The sequence below is a fragment of the Oncorhynchus mykiss genome, chromosome 5, assembly GCF_057628025.1.
Source record: "Oncorhynchus mykiss isolate SJ-2025 chromosome 5, ASM5762802v1, whole genome shotgun sequence".
NCBI classification, from domain to species: Eukaryota; Metazoa; Chordata; class Actinopteri; order Salmoniformes; family Salmonidae; genus Oncorhynchus; species Oncorhynchus mykiss.
The window spans coordinates 18,816,394-18,842,837 of record NC_143026.1 but is presented as its reverse complement, the minus strand read 5'-3'; the positions used below and the strand labels follow the sequence as shown (position 1 = coordinate 18,842,837).

The 26,444-nt window shown below is 45.7% G+C and overlaps 1 protein-coding gene across 9 annotated transcripts; it reads right to left on the bottom strand.

The window, feature by feature from the left end:
- Positions 1-108: 108 nt before the first annotated feature.
- On the bottom strand, positions 109-25,208 carry egfl7 (EGF like domain multiple 7). 9 transcript variants are annotated; one of them, XR_016495915.1, is made up of 9 exons: positions 24,750-25,098; positions 16,772-17,011; positions 15,734-15,859; positions 5,756-5,868; positions 5,582-5,677; positions 4,849-5,306; positions 2,328-2,404; positions 888-1,050; positions 109-739 (listed from the first exon to the last, which is right to left on the bottom strand). XR_016495915.1 is itself a non-coding variant. In XM_021602002.3 (9 exons), exons 2-9 carry the CDS (start codon positions 16,849-16,851, stop codon positions 720-722), a joined length of 882 nt encoding a protein of 293 aa, XP_021457677.1. In that variant the 5' UTR covers positions 16,852-17,011; positions 24,750-25,208; the 3' UTR covers positions 109-719. The 9 variants fall into 9 exon arrangements, 7 of the variants coding, with proteins under 7 accessions (XP_021457677.1, XP_090090198.1, XP_090090197.1 ...); XM_021602002.3 differs by having other exon boundaries at positions 5,100-5,306; positions 24,750-25,208; XM_090234072.1 differs by lacking the exon at positions 24,750-25,098 and adding an exon at positions 23,250-23,766 and having other exon boundaries at positions 5,100-5,306.
- Positions 25,209-26,444: the final 1,236 nt, after the last annotated feature.

Here is a 26,444-nt window from a genome sequence, read left to right as displayed (position 1 = left end):
TTAACTCTCCATAGAATTGAAATCGGCAACTAGTAATGTGTTCATTGAGTGTTCAAATGAGATCTCTTGTTCTTCCACGTGGAGCAGACGCACATCCTCTACCAGACATTTTTGATTTAATCAATTTTATTACAAAAAGTTACAAAACAAGGTAAAAAAAAGAAAGAAGTAAACTAACTATTGTAGCTCTATGAAATAAGCACAAGGAATTCTAACTTAAATACATAAATACAGATGTCCATGCGAACCCCACCATGGGGGCTCTGACAGTGGACTGATGTGAACCTAAAACATGGAAACCAGATACTTCAGAGTGAAATTGGCAGTTTGAACTTCGACTCTCAGGTAATGTGCTAATGGTAGAATGAGGCCCCTGTAACCGTCACAGGTGGTGATGCTATATGCTCTTCTATGTCTCCGTAATGCAGCAATGACATGAAATTATGCTGTTAGGAGTGAAGGAAAGGGACACTTAAAAGGGTTGTATGTGTCACTGACATAGCACATGACAGGGTTGCCCATCATAGAGCTAGTGTTCGAGTTAGCCTTTGGGCTGGTATAGGAACAGGAATACACAAACACTGAGTAGGCCTATGTTCTGCTAATGTTCATCCTCCCATATCGCTGAGCTGGGGCATTCATTTCTATTGTTATTGTGTTGTGGACTCAGACTTGTGTGGAGATATCTGGTTGGTGAGGGTGACCCAGTCCTGTTGTTTCTAATTCTCTTGGCAGGAACCTTTAGCAACAAAGGACAAATCAATGTTACTATCCATAGTCAACCAAATCACTTCACATCCACTTCAAGCCATTATATGGCCACTTTGTCCTGTCCAACAAGAGGAGTACAATGAAAAAAGTTTGAAACTTTGTCTTTATCCACTCACAGGTTCCGAGGCGTTCCTCGAGGAAGCCGACCTGTTCGCTGAGCGAGTCGATGCGATCCAGCTGCTGGAAGGAGTGGGACAGGAAGCTGGTTTTCTCAGACACGCCCTCGTCCAGCGACATGGGGAACAGACTGGTGAAAGGGGCCAGGACCAACTGGAGCTTCTGGAGAGGTGAAAAGGGAGGGAGAGAGGAGATGGAGAGAGAGGAGATGAGGAGATGAGGAAAGAGATGGGAGAGAGAGGAGATGAGGAAAGAGATGGGGGAGAGAGGAGAAGTTTGGAAGAGGGAGGCAAGAGAGAGAGGTTTGGAAGAGGGAGGCAGGAGAAAGAGGAGAGAGGTTTGGAAGAGGGAGGTAGGAGAGAGAAGGGAAGGGAGAGGGAGAGAAGGGCAGTGGCAGGGAGAAAAGACGAGGGGGTTTAGTATATGTAGTGTATGTGACTAACAACAACAGAGATGATGATTTTTTTCCTATTGGCAACAAATCCCAACACAATCCGTCTCGCCATCACAGCGGTCGCTGTAATGTGAAAGTACTGCTATATTATACGGATCCTCCCATTTCAGCTGCCTGCATCTCCTCATTCACTTTTACTGTAATCCACCGAGCATTAACGACATGACTTCTAATGAAAAACTAAAAAGATGTTTAAAAGGTCACTATGACAGTCTGGCATTTCAAAGGATGCTGGGTTTTGTGAGTGCGTGTGTTCTCTGTTGGTTAACAAAGTTCATGATTACATCTTGAGTGGTATTTGATAATACACCAGCGTAACAGTCTAACGTGTGTCTGCCTGGCGCTGGCTCAGAGTGGGTGGGAGATGCTAGAGGGGTACTGGTAAGGGTTTAAGGGGGACTTTACAAGGATAGGAAGGGAGAGGGTATGTACGCCTGTTTGTGAGAGAGTGTGAATGTGTGTGTACATGTTTTCCTACTTTATCAGGACCACAATCTCCTGACAAGTCACCAGAATGTTCTGACAAGTCACTAGAATGTTCTGACAAGTCACTAGAATGTTCTGACAAGTCACCAGAATGTTCTGACAAGGTAGGAAAATAATATATATATTTTTAAATGTCCTAACAAGTCACCAGAATGTTCTGACAAGTCACCAGAATGTTCTGACAAGTCACCAGAATGTTCTGACAAGTCACTAGAATGTTCTGACAAGTCACCAGAATGTTCTGACAAGTCACTAGAATGTTCTGACAAGGTAGGAAAATAATATATATATTTTTAAATGTCCTGAATTTGTTAAAATGCTATTTTTGGCGTAAAGGTTAGGTTTAGGGTTTGAGGTTAAGGTTAGGTTTAGAGTTTGGGGTTAGGGAAAATAGAATTTTGAATGGGAATACATTTTTACTCCCCAGAAAGTCCTGAAAATTCCCCAAAACAAAGCTGTGTGTGCAGGTGATGGTAGAGAACAGGGGGTGCAGTTGTACCTGCTCCAGCAGCTCTACTCTGTTCTTCAGGCTCTGGACCTCCTCTGTTACGTTCTCAGTCAGCCCATACCCTCCACCTGTAGACAACACACACAATCACACTGTGGATCATCAGTATTTAAGACACCCTCTATCTACACAATGGGGTTGTGTATTGGGAGAAAACTTTTTGAAAACTATGAGGTACTACCTGACCTGCTTCAATAAGAACACAGATTTGTATTTTCTGTTGCAAAATGTTTTGCTACAGTGAACCCTACTGAATATGACCCAGTAGGGTTAGTTTACAAAGCTTTGGGGACAGATCAAATCAAATATTATGCACCGAATACAACAGGTGCGACCTTACAGTGAAATGCTTACTTACAAGCCCTTAACCAACAATGCTTTAAGAAGTTTCAAGAAAAAATAAGTGTTAGATAAAAAATTGATAAGTAAAAAATGTCAAATAAAAGTTACAAAAATTAAACAGCAGCAGTAAAATAACAAGCCAGGCTATATCGAGGTAATATGTACATGTAGGGATAGTTGAAGTGACTATGCATAGGTTATAAACAGAGAGTAGCAGAAGCATAAAAGAGGGGTCTGGGTAGCCATTTGATTAGCTGTTCAGGAGTCTTATGGCTTGGTGGTAGAAGCTGTTAAGAAGCCTTTTGGACCTAGACTTGGGGTTCCAGTACCTCTTGCCGTGCGGTAGCACAGAGAACAGTCTATGACTACGGTGGCTGGAGTTTTTGACAATTTTTAGAGTGGAACGGGTGGGAGAGAGTGCGATGGTTAATCCTTCCAATTCTATCTAAAGCTTAGACTTGTGACATGTCTTTGAGATAGATAATGACTTCAGCATCTTACTCCGATCCTGCTCCAGAGTGATTCATAAGCAGACAGGGGGCCTCAGTCTCAGAGCTATGAAACAAATGGGAAGAGAACCACAAGCTGGCTGGGGAATTCAGTGCTAGGGGTGAAGCCGGTAACAAATCCAGAACTTAAGACTGCAAAAGAGGGTGGGAGGGAGGGGGGGAGGGAGGGTGGGAGGGAGGGAGGGAGGGAGGGAGGGGGGAGGGAGGGAGGGGGGGAGGGAGGGAGGGAGGGTGGGAGGAGGGTGGGAGGGAGGGGGGGGGGGGGAGGGAGGGGGGGGGGGAGGGTGGGTGGGAGGGAGGGAGGGAGGGAGGGAGGGGAGGGAGGGAGGGAGGGAGGGGGGGAGGGAGGGAGGGTGGGTGGGAGGGAGGGAGGGTGGGTGGGAGGGAGGGAGGGTGGGAGGGAGGGAGGGAGGGAGGGAGGGAGGGGGGGAGGGAGGGAGGGAGGGAGGGAGGGGGGGAGGGAGGGAGGGTGGGAGGGAGGGAGGGAGGGAGGCGACCCCCAGCAGATGAAGTTGATGAAGCTGGAATGAGAGCGCAAGTTCCGGCCAAGAAGAGAGAGAGACCGAGAAGGAAGAAAAAAGATGGAGGGATTCAGACGAGTGCTGTTAAGGTCTGAGCAGGGCATTTATTCCCTTGTTTGTCTTGGTGATCTTCATCAACATCATACCTCAGCCTGGATATGAACAGTTCATGGATATAATAGGGCCATTAACCAAGACAATACTGCTGCTGATGTTAATGCTGCAGCAGCCTGCTGGCCTTGCACTTTGTTGGCCAGGAGAACAGAACTGTACTGAACCTGCACATATTCCCTCTGCGTCACCTTCACCAAGTACAATCTGTAATATCTGTTTTTTTACTGCTGTTTTTCTCTCTTTGTGTAGTTTAGTGTGTAAGACAATCTATCCTGTATATCTCATCTCTATCTAGACAGACAGACATAAGGTAGAGGAAATGATTAGTCTTTCTTTATGTGTGTACTGTATGCTCATCGTACTACAGTTTACTGGCTAACAGTCTGAGAGAAATGGGAATTTCTTTGGGTTCCATCCAGCCACTTCTAGACATGGGAGGTTGTTTTAGCCTGTTGCTGAGTTACGCCAAACACAGCACATCTATGGGAGCTGTTTTTTCCCTTTTCTTCAGTGATATGCAGCAGTTTAGAGAATAGCTTGAGTGTGTGAAAGTGTGGGAGAGGAGGATGTTTCACTGCATACTAAAGGAACGTTTTGGAATGGTAAGAAGTTTTCCTATGTTAAAGATGGGGAAGAAAGGTCTACATCAGGGATGGGCAACTGCCCCCCACCTGTGGATAGTTAGAATAGTATAACAACATTTAGCTTAGGGCCCCTGGCCCCAAAAGCCTAGGGCTGGCTCTGACTGCATGTGTGGGTATGGAACGTGACCCACGAGCCACTGCGGCCCCTCATGATGAGTTCCATTTTTTTGTGGCCCCCACCCCCATCAAAGCTGCCCATCCCTGGTCTACATCAAACAGCTAGCTGATGTTCAAACAGTGGTTATCAGCATGGTTCATCAGGTCATACCATACTGTACATGACCACAAACTGTTGGTTGCTGACCGCAGTTGGTCTATCAATCGTTGTTTATACTGGTTATCAGTGTGGTCCATCTGGTCATAACATATACCACCACCACACCTTGTTGGTTGTTGACTGCATGCGGTCCACTTTGCAGTGTGCACCAGTCTCAGTGCATTATTACTCACGGTACGAGTAGAGTTTGGCATAGCGCGTACCAAAAGTAATAATGGACCAAGAGCCTGGCTGTGGTCCTGTCTGTCCTCTTCTTCACTCCCATTGGAGGCTTTGCTGAAACACATACACACACACACACACACACACATGATTGATTATCATGTCTGCAGATAAATATAATGGTGGAGGTGTACCTGTATCACTGGAGGGGGGTCTGTGATCGTTTGCTGCTTCTTGACTGGGGTGGGTGGAAGAGGCAGGAGGAGGAGGAGGAGGAAGGTTCTCACAGGAGTGTGTGTCTCCTGCCAGCCTGTAGCCCTCTCTACACACACAGTGGTAGCTGCCTGCCATGTTCACACACTGATGAGAACAGGGCTGCTGCTCACTGCACTCATCCACATCTGACAGAGAGAGCGAGGAGAGACTGGGTGTCACTGATATTGTTAGGGTTAGAATTACGTTAAGGGTTAGGGTTAGGAGCTAGGGTAAGTTTTAGGGTTAAGAACTAGGGTAAGTTTTAGGGTTAAGAACTAGGGTTAGGTTTAAGGTTATAAAGGTAAGAGTACAGGCTTAGTGAAAATAGGATTTTGAATGGGACTGAATTGTACAGCTATCCACAAGGTTAGCTGTACAAGACTGTGTGTACGTGCAAGAGCGTGTGTGTGTGTGTGTGTACCTGTTTGGCAGTGATGACCCATCCATCCCAGAGGACAGGCGCAGTGGTTGGGTCTTAAACATGTTCCTCCGTTCACACAGGACTGGCCACACACCGCTGGAGAGGACAGAGAGAAATAATCAAAAATGAACATGCACACATACGGGATGCTAGGAGAGTGTAAACCCCTATTACCTTGGTTACAGTTGTGTGAGTGGAGTCGTCGCCAACCCGGGCAGCATTCTGGGTAAGAGTGTGAGACTGGCACTGCTCTGGTCACCTGACGGTACGCCACCCTGTACACTGTCCTGGAGAAACACACAACAGAAAGTTACAGCTATGTCAGACAAGGTCTTTACTTCCCACACAGAGCCACTTAAATAGGTTTGAGTAATGATTCTGAGAACCACTGTGTGCGTGCAGAGCTCCTAGAGTTTTCTCCTTGTCAGCAGACATGGACACACAGGTATATTAGGCTGGACCATGGACCAATGGTTACCAAGTGCGTGTGACAAGAGGGGGAGGATGTGGAAAGGATGGCAGGGGGTGAGGTTGAGACCAAGCCAGTTCTGGGTTCTGCTGTTTCACTGAAATCTGCTGAAATGTTTCCTGGCATTGTCATCAGAGAGAAAAAGGGAAAGAGAGCAGGAAAGAGAAAAATAGCCTCACAAAAGATGTCTCACAAATGAATCAATAACATCAGTCTCATGGTGGGAAGAAAAGTTTATAATTATGGTTGTCGGCTGGGAGCAGTCTGCTGCGGAGAGAGAGAGAGAGAGAGAGAATGAAAGAGTGCGTAAGCACAGAGGGAGAGGTTGTCCAAGATAAACACAGCAGTGGTCTCTGTGGGCTGGCTGTTCATTTCCCGTAGTTACACAAATTGCTCGATATTTATATTCCACCAAAATATGTACCGCCATGACCCACTTCTGTGTATGAGTATGATATGAAAGAGAGACTTAGAGAGAGGGGGGGGGGAAGAGGGAGTGAGCCAGAGAGAGACAAAGGGGGAGAGAAAGAGGGAAAACGCGAGAGAGACATGGAGGCGGGGGGTAGAGAGAGAGATGAACAGAGAAAGCGATACAACAGAGAGGACAGTGGTAGAGAGAGACATGGAGGCGGGGGGTAGCGAGAGAGATGAACAGAGAGGACAGTGGTAGCGAGAGACATGGAGGCGGGGGGTAGAGAGAGAGATGAACAGAGAGGACAGTGGTAGCGAGGACAGCGGTAGAGAGAGACATGGAGGCGGGGGGTAGAGAGAGAGATGAACAGAGAAAGCGATACAACAGAGAGGACAGTGGTAGAGAGAGACATGGAGGCGGGGGGTAGAGAGAGAGATGAACAGAGAAAGCGATACAACAGAGAGGACAGTGGTAGAGAGAGACATGGAGGCGGGGGGTAGAGAGAGATGAACAGAGAAAGCGATACAACAGAGAGGACAGTGGTAGAGAGAGACATGGAGGCGGGGGGTAGAGAGAGAGATGAACAGAGAGGACAGTGGTAGAGAGAGACATGGAGGCGGGGGGTAGAGAGAGAGATGAACAGAGAAAGCGATACAACAGAGAGGACAGTGGTAGAGAGAGACATGGAGGCGGGGGGTAGAGAGAGAGATGAACAGAGAAAGCGATACAACAGAGAGGACAGTGGTAGAGAGAGACATGGAGGCGGGGGGTAGAGAGAGAGATGAACAGAGAGGACAGTGGTAGAGAGAGACATGGAGGCGGGGGGTAGAGAGAGAGATGAACAGAGAAAGCGATACAACAGAGAGGACAGTGGTAGAGAGAGACATGGAGGCGGGGGGTAGAGAGAGAGATGAACAGAGAAAGCGATACAACAGAGAGGACAGTGGTAGCGAGAGACATGGAGGCGGGGGGTAGAGAGAGAGATGAACAGAGAGGACAGTGGTAGCGAGAGACATGGAGGCGGGGGGTAGAGAGAGAGATGAACAGAGAGGACAGTGGTAGAGAGAGACATGGAGGCGGGGGGTAGAGAGAGAGATGAACAGAGAGGACAGTGGTAGCGAGAGACATGGAGGCGGGGGGTGGAGAGAGAGATGAACAGAGAGGAGAGTGGTAGCGAGAGACATGGAGGCGGGGGGTAGAGAGAGAGATGAACAGAGAAAGCGATACAACAGAGAGGACAGTGGTAGAGAGAGACATGGAGGCGGGGGGTAGAGAGAGAGATGAACAGAGAAAGCGATACAACAGAGAGGACAGTGGTAGAGAGAGACATGGAGGCGGGGGGTAGAGAGAGAGATGAACAGAGAAAGCGATACAACAGAGAGGACAGCGGTAGAGAGAGACATGGAGGTGGGGGGTAGAGAGAGAGATGAACAGAGAAAGCGATACAACAGAGAGGACAGTGGTAGAGAGAGACATGGAGGCGGGGGGTAGAGAGAGAGATGAACAGAGAGGACAGTGGTAAAGAGAGACATGGAGGCGGGGGGTAGAGAGAGAGATGAACAGAGAAAGCGATACAACAGAGAGGACAGTGGTAGAGAGAGACATGGAGGCGGGGGGTAGAGAGAGAGATGAACAGAGAAAGCGATACAACAGAGAGGACAGTGGTAGAGAGAGACATGGAGGCGGGGGGTAGAGAGAGAGATGAACAGAGAAAGCGATACAACAGAGAGGACAGCGGTAGCGAGAGACATGGAGGCGGGGGGTAGAGAGAGAGATGAACAGAGAAAGCGATACAACAGAGAGGACAGTGGTAGAGAGAGACATGGAGGCGGGGGGTAGAGAGAGAGATGAACAGAGAGGACAGTGGTAGAGAGAGACATGGAGGCGGGGGGTAGAGAGAGAGATGAACAGAGAAAGCGATACAACAGAGAGGACAGTGGTAGAGAGAGACATGGAGGTGGGGGGTAGAGAGAGATGAACAGAGAAAGCGATACAACAGAGAGGACAGCGGTAGAGAGAGACATGGAGGCGGGGGGTAGAGAGAGAGATGAACAGAGAGGACAGTGGTAGAGAGAGACATGGAGGCGGGGGGTAGAGAGAGAGATGAACAGAGAAAGCGATACAACAGAGAGGACAGTGGTAGAGAGAGACATGGAGGCGGGGGGTAGAGAGAGAGATGAACAGAGAGGACAGTGGTAGAGAGAGACATGGAGGCGGGGGATAGAGAGAGAGATGAACAGAGAGGACAGTGGTAGCGAGAGACATGGAGGCGGGGGGTAGAGAGAGAGATGAACAGAGAGGACAGTGGTAGAGAGAGACATGGAGGCGGGGCGTAGAGAGAGAGATGAACAGAGAGGACAGTGGTAGCGAGGACAGCGGTAGAGAGAGACATGGAGGCGGGGGGTAGAGAGAGAGAGATGAACAGAGAAAGCGATACAACAGAGAGGACAGTGGTAGCGAGAGACATGGAGGCGGGGGGTAGAGAGAGAGATGAACAGAGAGGACAGCGGTAGAGAGAGACATGGAGGCGGGGGGTAGAGAGAGAGATGAACAGAGAAAGCGATACAACAGAGAGGACAGTGGTAGAGAGAGACATGGAGGCGGGGGGTAGAGAGAGAGATAAACAGAGAAAGCGATACAACAGAGAGGACAGTGGAAGAGAGAGACATGGAGGCGGGGGGTAGAGAGAGAGATGAACAGAGAAAGCGATACAACAGAGAGGACAGTGGTAGAGAGAGACATGGAGGCGGGGGGTAGAGAGAGAGATGAACAGAGAGGACAGTGGTAGAGAGAGACATGGAGGCGGGGGGTAGAGAGAGAGATGAACAGAGAAAGCGATACAACAGAGAGGACAGTGGTAGAGAGAGACATGGAGGCGGGGGGTAGAGAGAGAGATGAACAGAGAGGACAGTGGTAGAGAGAGACATGGAGGCGGGGGGTAGAGAGAGAGATGAACAGAGAAAGCGATACAACAGAGAGGACAGTGGTAGAGAGAGACATGGAGGCGGGGGGTAGAGAGAGAGATGAACAGAGAAAGCGATACAACAGAGAGGACAGCGGTAGAGAGAGACATGGAGGCGGGGGGTAGAGAGAGAGATGAACAGAGAAAGCGATACAACAGAGAGGACAGTGGTAGAGAGAGACATGGAGGTGGGGGGTAGAGAGAGAGATGAACAGAGAAAGCGATACAACAGAGAGGACAGTGGTAGAGAGAGACATGGAGGCGGGGGGTAGAGAGAGAGATGAACAGAGAAAGCGATACAACAGAGAGGACAGCGGTAGAGAGAGACATGGAGGCGGGGGGTAGAGAGAGAGATGAACAGAGAGGACAGTGGTAGCGAGAGACATGGAGGCGGGGGGTAGAGAGAGAGATGAACAGAGAGGACAGCGGTAGAGAGAGACATGGAGGCGGGGGGTAGAGAGAGAGATGAACAGAGAAAGCGATACAACAGAGAGGACAGTGGTAGAGAGAGACATGGAGGCGGGGGGTAGAGAGAGAGATGAACAGAGAAAGCGATACAACAGAGAGGACAGCGGTAGAGAGAGACATGGAGGCGGGGGGTAGAGAGAGAGATGAACAGAGAAAGCGATACAACAGAGAGGACAGTGGTAGAGAGAGACATGGAGGCGGGGGGTAGAGAGAGAGATGAACAGAGAGGACAGTGGTAGAGAGAGACATGGAGGCGGGGGGTAGAGAGAGAGATGAACAGAGAAAGCGATACAACAGAGAGGACAGCGGTAGAGAGAGACATGGAGGCGGGGGGTAGAGAGAGAGATGAACAGAGAAAGCGATACAACAGAGAGGACAGCGGTAGAGAGAGACATGGAGGCGGGGGGTAGAGAGAGAGATGAACAGAGAAAGCGATACAACAGAGAGGACAGTGGTAGAGAGAGACATGGAGGCGGGGGGTAGAGAGAGAGATGAACAGAGAGGACAGTGGTAGAGAGAGACATGGAGGCGGGGGGTAGAGAGAGAGATGAACAGAGAAAGCGATACAACAGAGAGGACAGCGGTAGAGAGAGACATGGAGGCGGGGGGTAGAGAGAGAGATGAACAGAGAGGACAGTGGTAGAGAGAGACATGGAGGTGGGGGGTAGAGAGAGAGATGAACAGAGAAAGCGATACAACAGAGAGGACAGTGGTAGAGAGAGACATGGAGGCGGGGGGTAGAGAGAGAGATGAACAGAGAGGACAGTGGTAGAGAGAGACATGGAGGCGGGGGGTAGAGAGAGAGATGAACAGAGAGGACAGTGGTAGAGAGAGACATGGAGGCGGGGCGTAGAGAGAGAGATGAACAGAGAAAGCGATACAACAGAGAGGACAGTGGTAGAGAGAGACATGGAGGCGGGGGGTAGAGAGAGAGATGAACAGAGAGGACAGTGGTAGAGAGAGACATGGAGGCGGGGGGTAGAGAGAGAGATGAACAGAGAAAGCGATACAACAGAGAGGACAGCGGTAGCGAGAGACATGGAGGCGGGGGGTAGAGAGAGAGATGAACAGAGAAAGCGATACAACAGAGAGGTCAGTGGTAGCGAGAGACATGGAGGCGGGGGGTAGAGAGAGAGATGAACAGAGAAAGCGATACAACAGAGAGGACAGTGGTAGAGAGAGACATGGAGGCGGGGGTAGAGAGAGAGATGAACAGAGAGGACAGTGGTAGAGAGAGACATGGAGGCGGGGGGTAGAGAGAGAGAGATGAACAGAGAAAGCGATACAACAGAGAGGACAGTGGTAGAGAGAGACATGGAGGCGGGGGGTAGAGAGAGAGAGATGAACAGAGAAAGCGATACAACAGAGAGGACAGCGGTAGAGAGAGACATGGAGGCGGGGGGTAGAGAGAGAGATGAACAGAGAAAGCGATACAACAGAGAGGACAGTGGTAGAGAGAGACATGGAGGCGGGGGGTAGAGAGAGAGATGAACAGAGAGGACAGTGGTAGCGAGGACAGCGGTAGAGAGAGACATGGAGGCGGGGGGTAGAGAGAGAGAGATGAACAGAGAAAGCGATACAACAGAGAGGACAGTGGTAGAGAGAGACATGGAGGTGGGGGGGTAGAGAGAGAGATGAACAGAGAGGACAGTGGTAGAGAGAGACATGGAGGCGGGGGGTAGAGAGAGAGATGAACAGAGAAAGCGATACAACAGAGAGGACAGTGGTAGAGAGAGACATGGAGGCGGGGGGTAGAGAGAGAGATGAACAGAGAAAGCGATACAACAGAGAGGACAGTGGTAGCGAGAGACATGGAGGCGGGGGGTAGAGAGAGAGATGAACAGAGAGGACAGTGGTAGAGAGAGACATGGAGGCGGGGGGTAGAGAGAGAGATGAACAGAGAAAGCGATACAACAGAGAGGACAGTGGTAGCGAGAGACATGGAGGTGGGGGGTAGAGAGAGAGATGAACAGAGAAAGCGATACAACAGAGAGGACAGTGGTAGAGAGAGACATGGAGGCGGGGGGTAGAGAGAGAGATGAACAGAGAGGACAGTGGTAGAGAGAGACATGGAGGCGGGGGGTAGAGAGAGAGATGAACAGAGAAAGCGATACAACAGAGAGGACAGTGGTAGAGAGAGACATGGAGGCGGGGGGTAGAGAGAGAGATGAACAGAGAAAGCGATACAACAGAGAGGACAGTGGTAGAGAGAGACATGGAGGCGGGGGGTAGAGAGAGAGATGAACAGAGAGGACAGTGGTAGAGAGAGACATGGAGGCGGGGGGTAGAGAGAGAGAGATGAACAGAGAAAGCGATACAACAGAGAGGACAGTGGTAGAGAGAGACATGGAGGCGGGGGGTAGAGAGAGAGAGATGAACAGAGAAAGCGATACAACAGAGAGGACAGCGGTAGAGAGAGACATGGAGGTGGGGGGTAGAGAGAGAGATGAACAGAGAAAGCGATACAACAGAGAGGACAGTGGTAGAGAGAGACATGGAGGCGGGGGGTAGAGAGAGAGATGAACAGAGAGGACAGTGGTAGCGAGGACAGTGGTAGAGAGAGACATGGAGGCGGGGGGTAGAGAGAGAGAGATGAACAGAGAAAGCGATACAACAGAGAGGACAGTGGTAGAGAGAGACATGGAGGCGGGGGGTAGAGAGAGAGATGAACAGAGAAAGCGATACAACAGAGAGGACAGTGGTAGAGAGAGACATGGAGGCGGGGGGTAGAGAGAGAGATGAACAGAGAGGACAGTGGTAGAGAGAGACATGGAGGCGGGGGGTAGAGAGAGAGAGATGAACAGAGAAAGCGATACAACAGAGAGGACAGCGGTAGCGAGAGACATGGAGGCGGGGGGTAGAGAGAGAGATGAACAGAGAAAGCGATACAACAGAGAGGACAGTGGTAGAGAGAGACATGGAGGCGGGGGGTAGAGAGAGAGATGAACAGAGAAAGCGATACAACAGAGAGGACAGTGGTAGAGAGAGACATGGAGGCGGGGGGTAGAGAGAGAGATGAACAGAGAGGACAGTGGTAGCGAGGACAGTGGTAGAGAGAGACATGGAGGCGGGGGGTAGAGAGAGAGATGAACAGAGAAAGCGATACAACAGAGAGGACAGTGGTAGCGAGAGACATGGAGGCGGGGGGTAGAGAGAGAGATGAACAGAGAGGACAGTGGTAGCGAGAGACATGGAGGCGGGGGGTAGAGAGAGAGATGAACAGAGAAAGCGATACAACAGAGAGGACAGTGGTAGAGAGAGACATGGAGGCGGGGGGTAGAGAGAGAGATGAACAGAGAGGACAGTGGTAGAGAGAGACATGGAGGCGGGGGGTAGAGAGAGAGATGAACAGAGAAAGCGATACAACAGAGAGGACAGTGGTAGAGAGAGACATGGAGGCGGGGGGTAGAGAGAGAGATGAACAGAGAGGACAGTGGTAGAGAGAGACATGGAGGCGGGGGGTAGAGAGAGAGATGAACAGAGAAAGCGATACAACAGAGAGGACAGCGGTAGAGAGAGACATGGAGGCGGGGGGTAGAGAGAGAGATGAACAGAGAGGACAGTGGTAGAGAGAGACATGGAGGCGGGGGGTAGAGAGAGAGATGAACAGAGAAAGCGATACAACAGAGAGGACAGTGGTAGAGAGAGACATGGAGGCGGGGGGTAGAGAGAGAGATGAACAGAGAGGACAGCGGTAGAGAGAGACATGGAGGCGGGGGGTAGAGAGAGAGATGAACAGAGAAAGCGATACAACAGAGAGGACAGTGGTAGAGAGAGACATGGAGGCGGGGGGTAGAGAGAGAGATGAACAGAGAGGACAGCGGTAGAGAGAGACATGGAGGCGGGGGGTAGAGAGAGAGATGAACAGAGAGGACAGTGGTAGCGAGGACAGCGGTAGATCTTCACCTGGAGGGATAAGACTCCTCTGTCAAAACATATCAGGAGCTGTCTACTTTCTTTAGAGTGTAGCCCTGCTAACAAATAAACATTGTAGAACAATGTATAAATTCCCCTTAACATCTTCTGTGTCAGGGATGAATGTATTGCCTGATGTTGGCAGAGGTCAGACTGTATAGACAATGCTAAATTGTGGTCCTCTGTAGCTCAGTTGGCAGATGATGGCGGGTTCGATTCCCATACATACACAAAAAAACAAAGTTGCATGACTAAGTCTGCTAGCGATAGCAATATTGACAGTGATAGCAATAGAGATATTGACAGCGATAGAGATATTGACAGTGATCGCGATATTGACAGTGATAGAGAGATATTGGTATTGATATTGACAGTGATAGCGATATTGACAGTGATAGTGACAATGATAGTGATATTGATAACGATAGAGATATTGACAGCGATAGAAATATTGACAGCGATAGACATATTGACAGCGATATAAATATTGACAGCGATAGAAATATTGACAGTGATAGAGATATTGACAGTGATATAGATATTGCTAGTGATAGAAATATTGACAGTGATATAGATATTGCTAGTGATAGAAATATTGACAGTGATATAGATATTGACAGTGATAGAAATATTGACAGTGATATAGATATTGCTAGTGATAGAAATATTGACAGTGATATAGATATTGCTAGTGATAGAAATATTGACAGTGATAGAGATATTGCTAGTGATAGAAATATTGACAGTGATATAGATATTGACAGTGATAGAAATATTGACAGTGATATAGATATTGACAGCGATAGAAATATTGACAGTGATAGAAATATTGACAGTGATATAGATATTGACAGTGATAGAAATATTGACAGTGATATAGATATTGACAGTGATAGAAATATTGACAGTGATATAGATATTGCTAGTGATAGAAATATTGACAGTGATATAGATATTGACAGTGATAGAAATATTGACAGTGATATAGATATTGACAGTGATAGAAATATTGACAGTGATATAGATATTGCTAGTGATAGAAATATTGACAGTGATATAGATATTGACAGTGATAGAAATATTGACAGTGATATAGATATTGACAGTGATAGAAATATTGACAGTGATATAGATATTGCTAGTGATAGAAATATTGACAGTGATATAGATATTGACAGTGATAGAAATATTGACAGTGATATAGATATTGCTAGTGATAGAAATATTGACAGTGATATAGATATTGACAGTGATAGAAATATTGACAGTGATATAGATATTGCTAGTGATAGAAATATTGACAGTGATATAGATATTGCTAGTGATAGAAATATTGACAGTGATATAGATATTGACAGTGATAGAAATATTGACAGTGATAGAGATATTGACAGTGATAGAAATATTGACAGTGATATAGATATTGACAGTGATAGAAATATTGACAGTGATATAGATATTGCTAGTGATAGAAATATTGACAGTGATATAGATATTGCTAGTGATAGAAATATTGACAGTGATATAGATATTGACAGTGATAGAAATATTGACAGTGATATAGATATTGACAGTGATAGAAATATTGACAGTGATATAGATATTGCTAGTGATAGAAATATTGACAGTGATATAGATATTGCTAGTGATAGAAATATTGACAGTGATATAGATATTGACAGTGATAGAAATATTGACAGTGATATAGATATTGACAGTGATAGAAATATTGACAGTGATAGAGATATTGACAGTGATAGAGATATTGACAGTGATAGAAATATTGACAGTGATATAGATATTGCTAGTGATAGAAATATTGACAGTGATATAGATATTGACAGTGATAGAAATATTGACAGTGATAGAGATATTGACAGTGATAGCAACAGTAGTGGTCATGAGAGTCATGGCTGTGTCACTTACTTGTAGGTGCTACAGAGGCGGTGCCCCTGACATAGGGTGATGTAAGGTTTGTGAACGGGCTGGACGAACGACTCGGTCGTCGTGATGACACTGCTGTGATGAATATCTCTGCCACACACCCTCCTCCTGCAACACACACGTAGGAACACACAGGTGAGATCCCGCACACAGGTAGAGACTAGTGAGGTATTCTTTGGAACATATGAGATCTGTGGGTCCGATTCCTGGGACCACCCATATGTAAAAAAGTCATGCATGCTTGACTGTTAAAAGCATCTGCTAAATGGCATATATTATATTAAATTAGGACTGTCTCTGCTGTCATCAGTCTGTCACTGCTAGCTACACTCCAAGTCATGAAATTCAACATAATCACAATTCTTTATCGTCAAATTAACAATTTGCTTAATGTTGGAAGTGAAATTACACCACTTACTCTTGATTACCTCTGAAGCATTCACATATAGAATGTGCCGTGTCAGGGGACAGTTTGAGACTGGGTTTAAAACCTGCTGTGGTGGTCTCTCTTAACCAGTCTGAGAACTAATCAGTCCATCAAGCATTTTAACCCTCAGGTGATGACGTGACCTCGAGGTCTCTGTGTCAGTGGCAGTTAACTGACATGTAATTGATGCTGACTGGCCAATGTTATAGCCACTGAACCTGTCTTGAGTTGAGAGTCACCTCTAACCTTTCATCACCCTTTGATCTTTTCTAAGGGTTGTAGTTTGTTTTCTTCTCTGGCCAAATCAACTGAGATCTCAAAGAACCTGCATCTCCATAGAGTTGACATCGGTCTAAGATGACATGTCACCGTCGTAAATGTTGAACTGTTATCTGGACTATCAGTATACATTTACTCAGGGTGAGAATGCCAAGTGAAGCAAATAACCATTCTAAATATATAGCCCCCAATTAACTCCGTAAATGATTGGTGTGTAACTGAAGCTAGAGGCCCATGTAACCGAGCTATCCCAGGGACCAATAATGGGTGACGACCAATAACAAACACAAGAAATGGAATGAGGGAGCTGTTACCCGTGGTGACCGTGGAACTGTGGAGTGGCCGTCACATGGAGGATGAAGAGCGAGGAGGAGAGGAGGAGTGTTTGGTACATGTCTCCCTCTTCTTTCTCACTTTCACTCGCTCTTTCCCTCTCTCTCTGTCCAATGGGAGAAGAAAGGAGGATGAGGGGAAGGGGAGAAGGGTTGTGGCTGTGTCTCTCTCTCTGATGTTAGAGCCTTGTTTTAGACTTCTAGGAAAAGGATCCCAACTACCTGTAGGTACACAGAGAGGGACAAACACAGAAGTTTGGGTTCAGGAAGTGAAGAGTAACTTCTGTTCACTCTTTTCATGCATTTCCACTTGACGTTTCCACTCCACTTGTGATGCACAGACGATCCGGGTTTGAATCCCAGTCAGTCATATCAACATCTAACCTTTTAGAGAAACCATGATAGAAAGAAGTTCACTGAGTTCTCACATCAGAGACAGTACTAGCTTACTTCTCCACTCTCATAGCTGATGTAGAAGGCGTAAGTGTTACCCCTATTTATAAACACTCAAACAGAATCCATCAACCAAACAACACTCCAAATATCAGTTCCCACACCATTCCATTAACCATACTTACTGCTTGACTTGAACCTCAAATCAAGTTCTGGAGTGATAGTGTAACATAAAGAGCAATGGGTTATGTAATACTTTAAGTTAAAACAGATGATGTACATACTGTTTTAATTAGAGGTCGACCGATTAATCTTGCCTAGTAAAATAAAGGTAAACATTTTTAAAATTAAAAGAAATCGGAATGGCCGATTAATTAGGGCCGATTTCATAATTTGCAAATAAATTCATTAAAAATCCTACAATGTGATTTTCTGGATTTTTTTCTTCTCATTTTGTCTGTCATAGTTGAAGTGTACCTATGATGAAAATTACAGGCCTCTCTCATCTTTTTAAGTGGGAGAACTTGCACAATTGGTGGCTGACTAAATATTTTTTGCCCCACTGTAGCTAGCTACATCTAACTGTAGCTAGCTACATCTATAGGCTTCTATGTTTTTCTGTCATGTGTAATGTGCAGTAGCAACTATCATATATGTATTGGATAACAGCACAATCATTTGGGCTTTTTTGGGTCTTCGATCAAAGCTCTAATCAAATCCAGACATAGGTTTATTTATATGCTTTATCATGCTTTTGAATGACCTTTCCGGTTTTGGAGAGAAATAGCGGGTTACCCAGGAGAAAAGTGATTTATTCTCGGGATGAAACATTTGTAAAATACCAGGAAAATATTTAACCCTAATTCACACAGGTCATATTTCCACTGTATTCATAATATATAGCTATGTACTTTCTCTTTCATTTGTTACGTGACTCTAGTTTCCCTACCACAGCTCTTTGTATGAACGGCAGAGCCCTTCATCTTGAAAAGCTTAACGTAATCAACCCATTTATTTATATAGCGATCCCCCAATTTTATGAGTTGTTTAAAATAGATTTGATTGTGCTTGCCTGGTGGGTGATTTTAAACATGGCTGTCGTAAAAGTGAATGAGTTCAGACAACAGGTAGTAAGGGGGTGCAGTAAGGCAGTAAGGGGGTGCAGTAACCAGATTTAGCACGTTGGTGGTTACTGTACCCCCTCCGCTCAGAACACTGTTTGCCACTGACTGTAAAGATGATTTGAGCCATGTTTGTGCTTCATGCTGAGTGTCTGAGCTAGATTGTTTGTCGGGTGCTCGGAGCGGTAGGTTGTGTGTGTGTGTGTGCGTGGGTATAAACATTGACCATGCTCTCTCTGCTGGGTTAATGTTCCCTGCTTACCAACATCCTGTGGACTCCTCTGACACTGCACCCCTACGGTCCCGGGATGATTACCTGTCATTAGAGGGCTGTTAACCCATCACTCCCCACCACAGCCAGGCCCCAGGGAGAAAGGTGGCATCATGCGGTGTTCCCCAAATGCCACCCTATTTCCTATATAGTGCATTACTTTTGACCAGGGCAGATAGGGTTCTGGTCAATAGTAGTGTACTATGTAGAGAATAGGGTGCCATTTGGGACAGCCATGGAGCCAACAGGGCGGTCTGGATGATGAGGCCCTAAGAGACCATATAGCTGGTTTAGTGGTTTTATCTGAACCCCTGATCCACCCTAAAACCCTGGACATTATTATAGCTCTGTTATATTGTCTATTGACCCACACACACACAGATACCAAGGCGACACACACACACACATGCATACACATGACGCGCATGTACGTACACACACACACAGAGACAGATCCTGTGTGAGGCCAGGGTGGACTGGCCCGTCTCTCAGAACATAAAGTGAAGATAGGTCTACCTCCAGCTCTGTCCCATAATCTCTTCCTAGCTCCCGTTCCACTCTGTTAGATTGATGGAGAACTATAGCAGGAGTTTGGTTAACCTTCAGAAGAGCTGGGGGTACTCTGGCTCTGAATTTTGATTTAGCCTCCAAGATGGCTCTACAGTTAACCTGGTATACATCCCAAATGGCACCCTATTCCCTATATAATGCACTACTTTTTTACCAGGGCTCATAGGACTCAGGTCAAATGTAGTGCACTATATAGGGAATAGGGTGCCATTTGGGATGCAGAAGCAGACCTGGAGTTGATCCTATATAGGCCAGGGCCTTGGTTCTTGTTGTAGCCAATAGCATAACACTAATGTTACCCTGAGGGGTTGCTCTTAGCCTTGGGCTAGCGGCTAGCCTGATAGGGAAAAGAAAGTTAGTCTGCGTTGTAAATGTCACCATACTTTAGTTTTGACCCAAGCCCCATGAGCCCTGGTCAAAAGAATACACTATATAGGTAAAAGGGTGCCATTTGGGACATAGACAGAGTTAGACTGGAGGTGCCGCTAAGCCCTGGCTGACAGCGTGCATGTCTCTCAGATCCTCTATTGGCTCTACGCCCAGAGAGCAAACACGCAAACCTTATACAGCTTGGGTTCATTCACAAATCGCCACAGCAATAGTACAGTACAGCATAGCTCCAGTCTCTCTTATCTTTAGAGTAGATCAAGTGGAAATTTTAAGTATCAAAAAAGACCTTAAGGTGTGCCTTGCTTCCTGACAAAGTGCCTGGTGTGGTTTGAGAACATCATAGCCAGCAGCTGTGTTGCCGATGATTAGATTGTAGTTAAATGTAAGGTTGTGAGACTGGCTACTGCTGCCAATAGTCGGAGTCATACTCCCACAGGGAATATATAGTACATGTAATAACCTCTGGCTGAGATATAGGTGGATGATATCAACACGTAATTGAACCTACAACCTTGTTGGTTACATACAATCTATTTCTACAGACATTATCCTCTCTAATAGAAACATATTAAGCCAAGCAGCCAATGCCTGGGTTCACTCTCCCTGCACAACAGACACAACATGACACTCACCTCCACAGGTGATAAAGCACCATATAGGAAAGACTTTTAGGCAATAAAGACCCATAAAAACATTTTTCTCTTTACCCCATACTCCAATATCTCAGTGCCCCCCTTCCACCCCCCTTCTCTTTGCTGTGTCCCAGGTGAGCCCACCTTGGAAGAGGTCCATGCTGACAGACATACAGACAGACGATGATAGTGGCTGGGGGCTGTCTATCTGTCTAAGTGTAAGTCTGAGGAGTGAGGCTCTGTGAATCCCTGTATGGAGGATATCTCCCTAATGGCTTCAGACAGTGGGATCAGCTGACAACACAACATGCCTGTCGGGGGGTTACCAAGGTCGGGCCCAAGGAGGGGTTATGGACAGTGGGTTGGGTGGGGGAAGAGACTAGCACATCTGTGTCTGAGGGTTCCTCCCCTGTGGAAAGAGAGAGGGGATGGTAGGGGAAGGCAGGTAGCCTAGCGTTTAGAGCAGGGGTGGGCAGTTCCAGTCCTTGAGGGCCTGATTGGTGTCACAGTTTTTCCCCAGCCCCAGCTAACACACCTGACTCCAATAATCACCTAATCATGATCCTCAGTTTAGAATGCAATTTTATTAATCAGCTGTGTTTGCTAGGGATTGAGAAAAAGTGTGACACCAATCAGGCCCTCGAGGACTGGAGTTGCCCACCCCTAGTTTAGAGCATTGGGCCAGTAACTGAAAGGTTGATAGTTCGAATCCCCGAGCCGACATGGTGAAAAATCTGTCCATGTGCCCTTGAGCAAGGCTCTAAACCCTAATTGCTCCAGGGTTGCTGTTGATATTAGCAGACCCTGGCCATGACCCCACTCCCCTTCCGGAGTTGGGATATGTAAAAAACACCAGGGTTGTGGGTTCAATTCTCAGTACCAGTACAGGGGAAAATAAATGAAAAATGTATGCACTCACTACTGTAAGTTGCTCTGGATAAGAGTGTCTGCTAAATTACTCAAATATAAAAATGGGAAGAGTGGGCAGGATAAGGGTAGGTCAAAAGTCACTGCCGTTTCCATGTTCAGATAAAGTGTATGGGTTGTAAGATGAAGAGCACACACCTCTGTCTTCCTGAATGGATTACCTAAGAGAATTATGTCATACCCCTGGGGATCTGTGAGAGTGCATGAGGTGGGGATTTGACACTGGCAGAATCATAAACCAATGCCATTGACTGAGACATGCTGTGTATCTTCCCTGACTGCATGGAGCCCTAAAACACACACAGTTCACACTGAGTTCATCTTCAGTTCACATGTAGCACGATCTAACCACAACTCTCCCCAGCCGAGAACACAGTACTCAAATCAGACCTGGCCACACAAAACAAAACTGAACAGCTTCACCTGGACCGATAAATGGGTTAATTGCTCAAATCCTCTGAACTCCAACCTGGACTCAGAGTATTTCGTATTATTCTGTACGTAAATTCAAGCCTCTCCATTTAATGTGATATATTACGTTTCATGTGGTCTGTATTAATTTGTGGCTGTCCATCGGCCATTTCATATGAAATGTTCCGAATTACAATTTGTATTATATGTTACGAATTTGCAAAACGTTTGATATGTTACGAATCTAGCTAGGTGGCTAACATTAGCTAGTTGGCTAATGTAATCTAGGCTAGGGGTTAGAGTTAAATTTAGGAGTTAGGTTAAAGGGTTAAGGTTAGGGGAAGGGTTAGCTAAGAAGGTTAAGGTTAGGGGAAGGGTTATCTAAAAAGTGTTAAGGAAATGGTTAGCTAAAAAGGTTAAGGTTAGGGGAAAGCTAAAAAGGGTTAAAGTTAGGGTTAGGGGAAGTGCAGTGTTGTAAAGTACTCCATTTTTTGGGGTATCTGTACTATACTATTTACATTTTTGACAACTTTTACTTCATTACATTCCTGAAGATAAGAATGTACTTTTTACTCCATACATTTACCCTGACACCCAAAAGTACTAGTTTGATTTGGAATGCTTGACAGGACAGGAAAATGGTGCAATTCACGTACTTATCAAGAGAACATCCCTACTGCCTATGATTTTGCGGACTCATTGGAGTGTGCCCCTGACTATCCAAAATTAAAAATGTTAAAAATCGTGCCATCTGGTTTGCCTAATACAAGGAATTTGAAATGATTTATACTTTTACTTTTGATACTTAAGTATATGTAAAATCAAATAATTTTAGACTTCTACTCAAGTAGTATTTTTCTGGGTGACTTTCACTTTTACTTGAGTCATTGTCTGTTAAGGTATCTTTACTTGTACTCAAGTATGACAATTAGGTACTTTTTCCACCACCGCTAACATGCTAAGTAGAGAGAAAGGTGCTAATTAGCTAAAATTATAAAGTTGTCCGTGATGAGACTCAAACTCACAATCTCTAGGTGGTTAGACATTTGCGTTATACGCCCACCCATCCACCCTGACCAACCACCCTAATTTCGTTTTTGCCGTTTTTTTTTTCAGGTAAATATTGATCTAGTTGAGATCTTAAAATATTGTTATTGATGCTAATGAGCTTGGTATTCAAAGTTAACAACAGCTATCCCAACACTCAATGGATGGAACATGCCCTCATTGCCCTGGTCTAGTCCAGGGTTTCCCAAAGTCGGTCCTGGGGCCTACCCTGGGTGCACGTTTTGTTTTTTGCCCTAGTAAAGTTGGTTACTTGAATCAGCTGTTAAGTGCTAGGGCAACACTGGTCTAGTCAATGCATCATTATAGAATTAAGCAGTTGGCACATGCGACACATTTCTTACAGTGGCCAACAGACGGCAGTGTTTTACAATACTTTCATCATTAGATCACACACCGCAAACTTGCCTCTGAGCCAGAGATGCTCTTGCTCTTCTTTCTATCTCACTTTCGCATACACATACGCACGCATATACACGTATACCCACTTATTCTCAGTAGCCTACAACATAATGCAAAAGTTACCGATATTAATAATAGTCAAAGTATAACAAGCTTAGCCTATAGAAATTATATCATTGATATGGTCATATCAAAAGTAAAAGTGATCGGATCGTACGCATTGGCTATATAATTAATGTGCGTAATGGGCTGAAATGGAATGAAAACGTGCAACTTACAAGTCTGATATAGTAATTCCAATGTGCTCCTTGTAATTTAGTGAAATTAAGTGATACTCGTTTTCGCTTTTAAACTTACAACTGTTCCATGTGCAGCTAAGTAGCAACGCACTGTTCCCTTGTCCAGAATGTGAAATGTCTAGCAAAACGGAAAACCTCGGTCAAATCCACTCGCTATGCTAGTTAGTAGCCTAGTGAGCGTTTCCCTTTGAGTCGTCTTGTGTTATAGCCTTGTAGTAATATCTCTCTGCCAGTCCAGATGCAGGTTCCGTCTCCGTGAGTAGCCTACAAACCTACTAACTGTCAAAGTGCGCATGGGGGGTACCCGCGGCAGCACCCCCTCCGGCTCGAGCCAGCTGGGTATCTCGCAACCGCGACGGGTCGAGGGGGACTCCCCGCGTTGCATTACTACAAAGAGATTTCACTTGAATTTATTTGTAGGCTATTTATTACAAGCGCTATCGTGGCCAAGAGCGAAAATAACCTGGAGTTGCATTGGAGAAGGATAACATGGTTTGGGCGTCTTTTGAAAATACTGGGCTACTGTAGCCTGTAACAGGTCCTAAAAATAGCATCATCCACATTCATATTTTGTTGTCCATTTCTAGCAGAGCTATTGATAGCCTAGGCCTACCAGGGAAAATGACAACCAACTGGGCAGAGACCTCAATTCAACGTCTAATTCAGGTTGGTTCAACATAATGTTATGAAACAGCAGGGAGCAGGTCTCGATTCCTCGACCTTCTAGTCCGAGGTCCGGGGCGCTATCGACTGTGCCGCAAAAGCATATACGTGCGGCAGAGTCGATTTCCGCGCTTATAAACCCAGGGTCGTTACAATAATTTCATTAGGTTGAATCACGTTGATTCAAGCAGTGCCTAGTGGGAATTTTCTCATCAAATGTGATACATTTTTGTTGAAATATGCCACCTTTCTAAATAGATTGTTAAATGTATGCTAATTGTTGTTGTAGCATACCACATTCTCAGACGTTAATAAATATATATTTTTGCAATGAGTTGACTAGCACAATGCTTGGGAGCGCATTCAATTAATACCATGAAGGCCTATCGTATCCCAATGTCTCAAGCTACTTTGTCAAGTATAGGCTACATCCCCTCCAACCCCGCCCTTGTGCCACACCCACGACGAAAAGGTCATTTCCATTTAGACAGGCCCATAAATGCTCATAGCATATCATAAAGCTATTCCGTTTCGCGCCCTTGGTCGTGGTCGGCTGTGGCTTGATCGAAACGGGTCCCAATGACGTGACAATGATTTATCACATTTGAGTTGTAAGTAAGGTTATGTTATGCATGTCTAATATAAAAATGAGTGTCCTTTTTAATACTGGCAGTAGGCCTAGAAGAGGGCTCAATAGCCACCGTTGTTTCGTCAACACAATTAAAACATCTTACATAAGTATAGTAAATACGTTTTTTTCCCCAAAAAAGTTAATACAATTATGAGTTAAAGATAAACGAAAAAAACTATTCTTACCCCCTCAGTATGAGGTCATGTGGTGGTGAGTCTCGCGCACGCAGAGCCGATGCTGCCATGGGAACCAACTCCGACCACTTGACAGCCAGTTTAGTGGACTCTTCCATCGTTGCAATTTATTTTTAGCTCGTCCCTACGGTTTTTTCTTAGAATTAAACCTCAACGCTTAATGTTTAGATGCTCCCCGTGAACCGAATGGAGAGAAATGAAATGCCTTTGGGCGTTTTTCAGTTGCTTTTTATCCAGAGCTTCCTGTGGAACGCAGGAATTGGATGGACAATCCCAAACCGGAATTCCTGTGAGTGTTTCACGCTGATAAAACCGTTCTACTGCACAAACACTCCATCCTGCTTGAACCTCTTTGTTAATTACCTTTTAAAGCATTCTCTGCCCCCATTAGGCCTATAGTCTACGGTCAGAGTTTGAAGGGGACAAGAAAAAGCGTCTTGCTCTGACTATTGTCAGAGATAGGGTTAATTCGAATTAAAGGCAGTCACTTAGGAAGTGATTGACATAAAAAAAAAAAACATTGAAAAACGAATCAAATAAATAGCTTCTACTTTTCAGTTTATTGAGAAGTCATTGGCATTTCAGTACTTCCTGAATTGACTGCCTTAAATTTGAATTGATCCCAACCCTGGACTGTACTGTAGGCCTTCAGATTTTAACCCACAAAAGATTTCATTACATTGCACCGTTACAGCGTAGGCTTAATCAGCATACATTATTACTGTAAATAGAGACCCTTCCTGTTCAGGGTTGCATATCAAATCAAATGTATTTACAGTGCCTTGCGAAAGTATTCGGCCCCCTTGAACTTTGCAACCTTTTGCCACATTTCAGGCTTCAAACATAAAGATATAAAACTGTATTTTTTTGTGAAGAATTAACAACAAGTGGGACACAATCATGAAGTGGAACGACATTTATTGGATATTTCAAACTTTTTTAACAAATCAAAAACTGAAAAATTGGGCGTGCAAAATTATTCAGCCCCCTTAAGTTAATACTTTGTAGCGCCACCTTTTGCTGCGATTACAGCTGTAAGTCGCTTGGGGTATGTCTCTATCAGTTTTGCACATCGAGAGACTGACATGTTTTCCCATTCCTCCTTGCAAAACAGCTCGAGCTCAGTGAGGTTGGATGGAGAGCATTTGTGAACAGCAGTTTTCAGTTCTTTCCACAGATTCTCGATTGGATTCAGGTCTGGACTTTGACTTGGCCATTCTAACACCTGGATATGTTTATTTTTGAACCATTCCATTGTAGATTTTGCTTTATGTTTTGGATCATTGTCTTGTTGGAAGACAAATCTCCGTCCCAGTCTCAGGTCATTGGCAGACTCCATCAGGTTTTCTTCCAGAATGGTCCTGTATTTGGCTCCATCCATCTTCCCATCAATTTTAACCATCTTCCCTGTCCCTGCTGAAGAAAAGCAGGCCCAAACCATGATGCTGCCACCACCATGTTTGACAGTGGGGATGGTGTGTTCAGGGTGATGAGCTGTGTTGCTTTTACGCCAAACATAACGTTTTGCATTGTTGCCAAAAAGTTCAATTTTGGTTTCATCTGACCAGAGCACCTTCTTCCACATGTTTGGTGTGTCTCCCAGGTGGCTTGTGGCAAACTTTAAACAACACTTTTTATGAATATCTTTAAGAAATGGCTTTCTTCTTGCCACTCTTCCATAAAGGC

What these genes read in the sequence shown, in the direction of transcription:
- egfl7 (XM_021601998.3), bottom strand. Translation starts at nt 16,851, where the DNA reads ATGTACCAAACACTCCTCCTCTCCTCCTCGCTCTTCATCCTCCATGTG. An exon ending in CGCCTCTGTAGCACCTACAA is followed by an intron (nt 5,869 to 15,733) that starts GTAAGTGACACA and finishes GTGTTTCTCCAG; the next exon opens with GACAGTGTACAGGGTGGCGT. An exon ending in CGAGGAACGCCTCGGAACCT is followed by an intron (nt 740 to 887) that starts GTGAGTGGATAA and finishes TTGTTGCTAAAG; the next exon opens with GTTCCTGCCAAGAGAATTAG.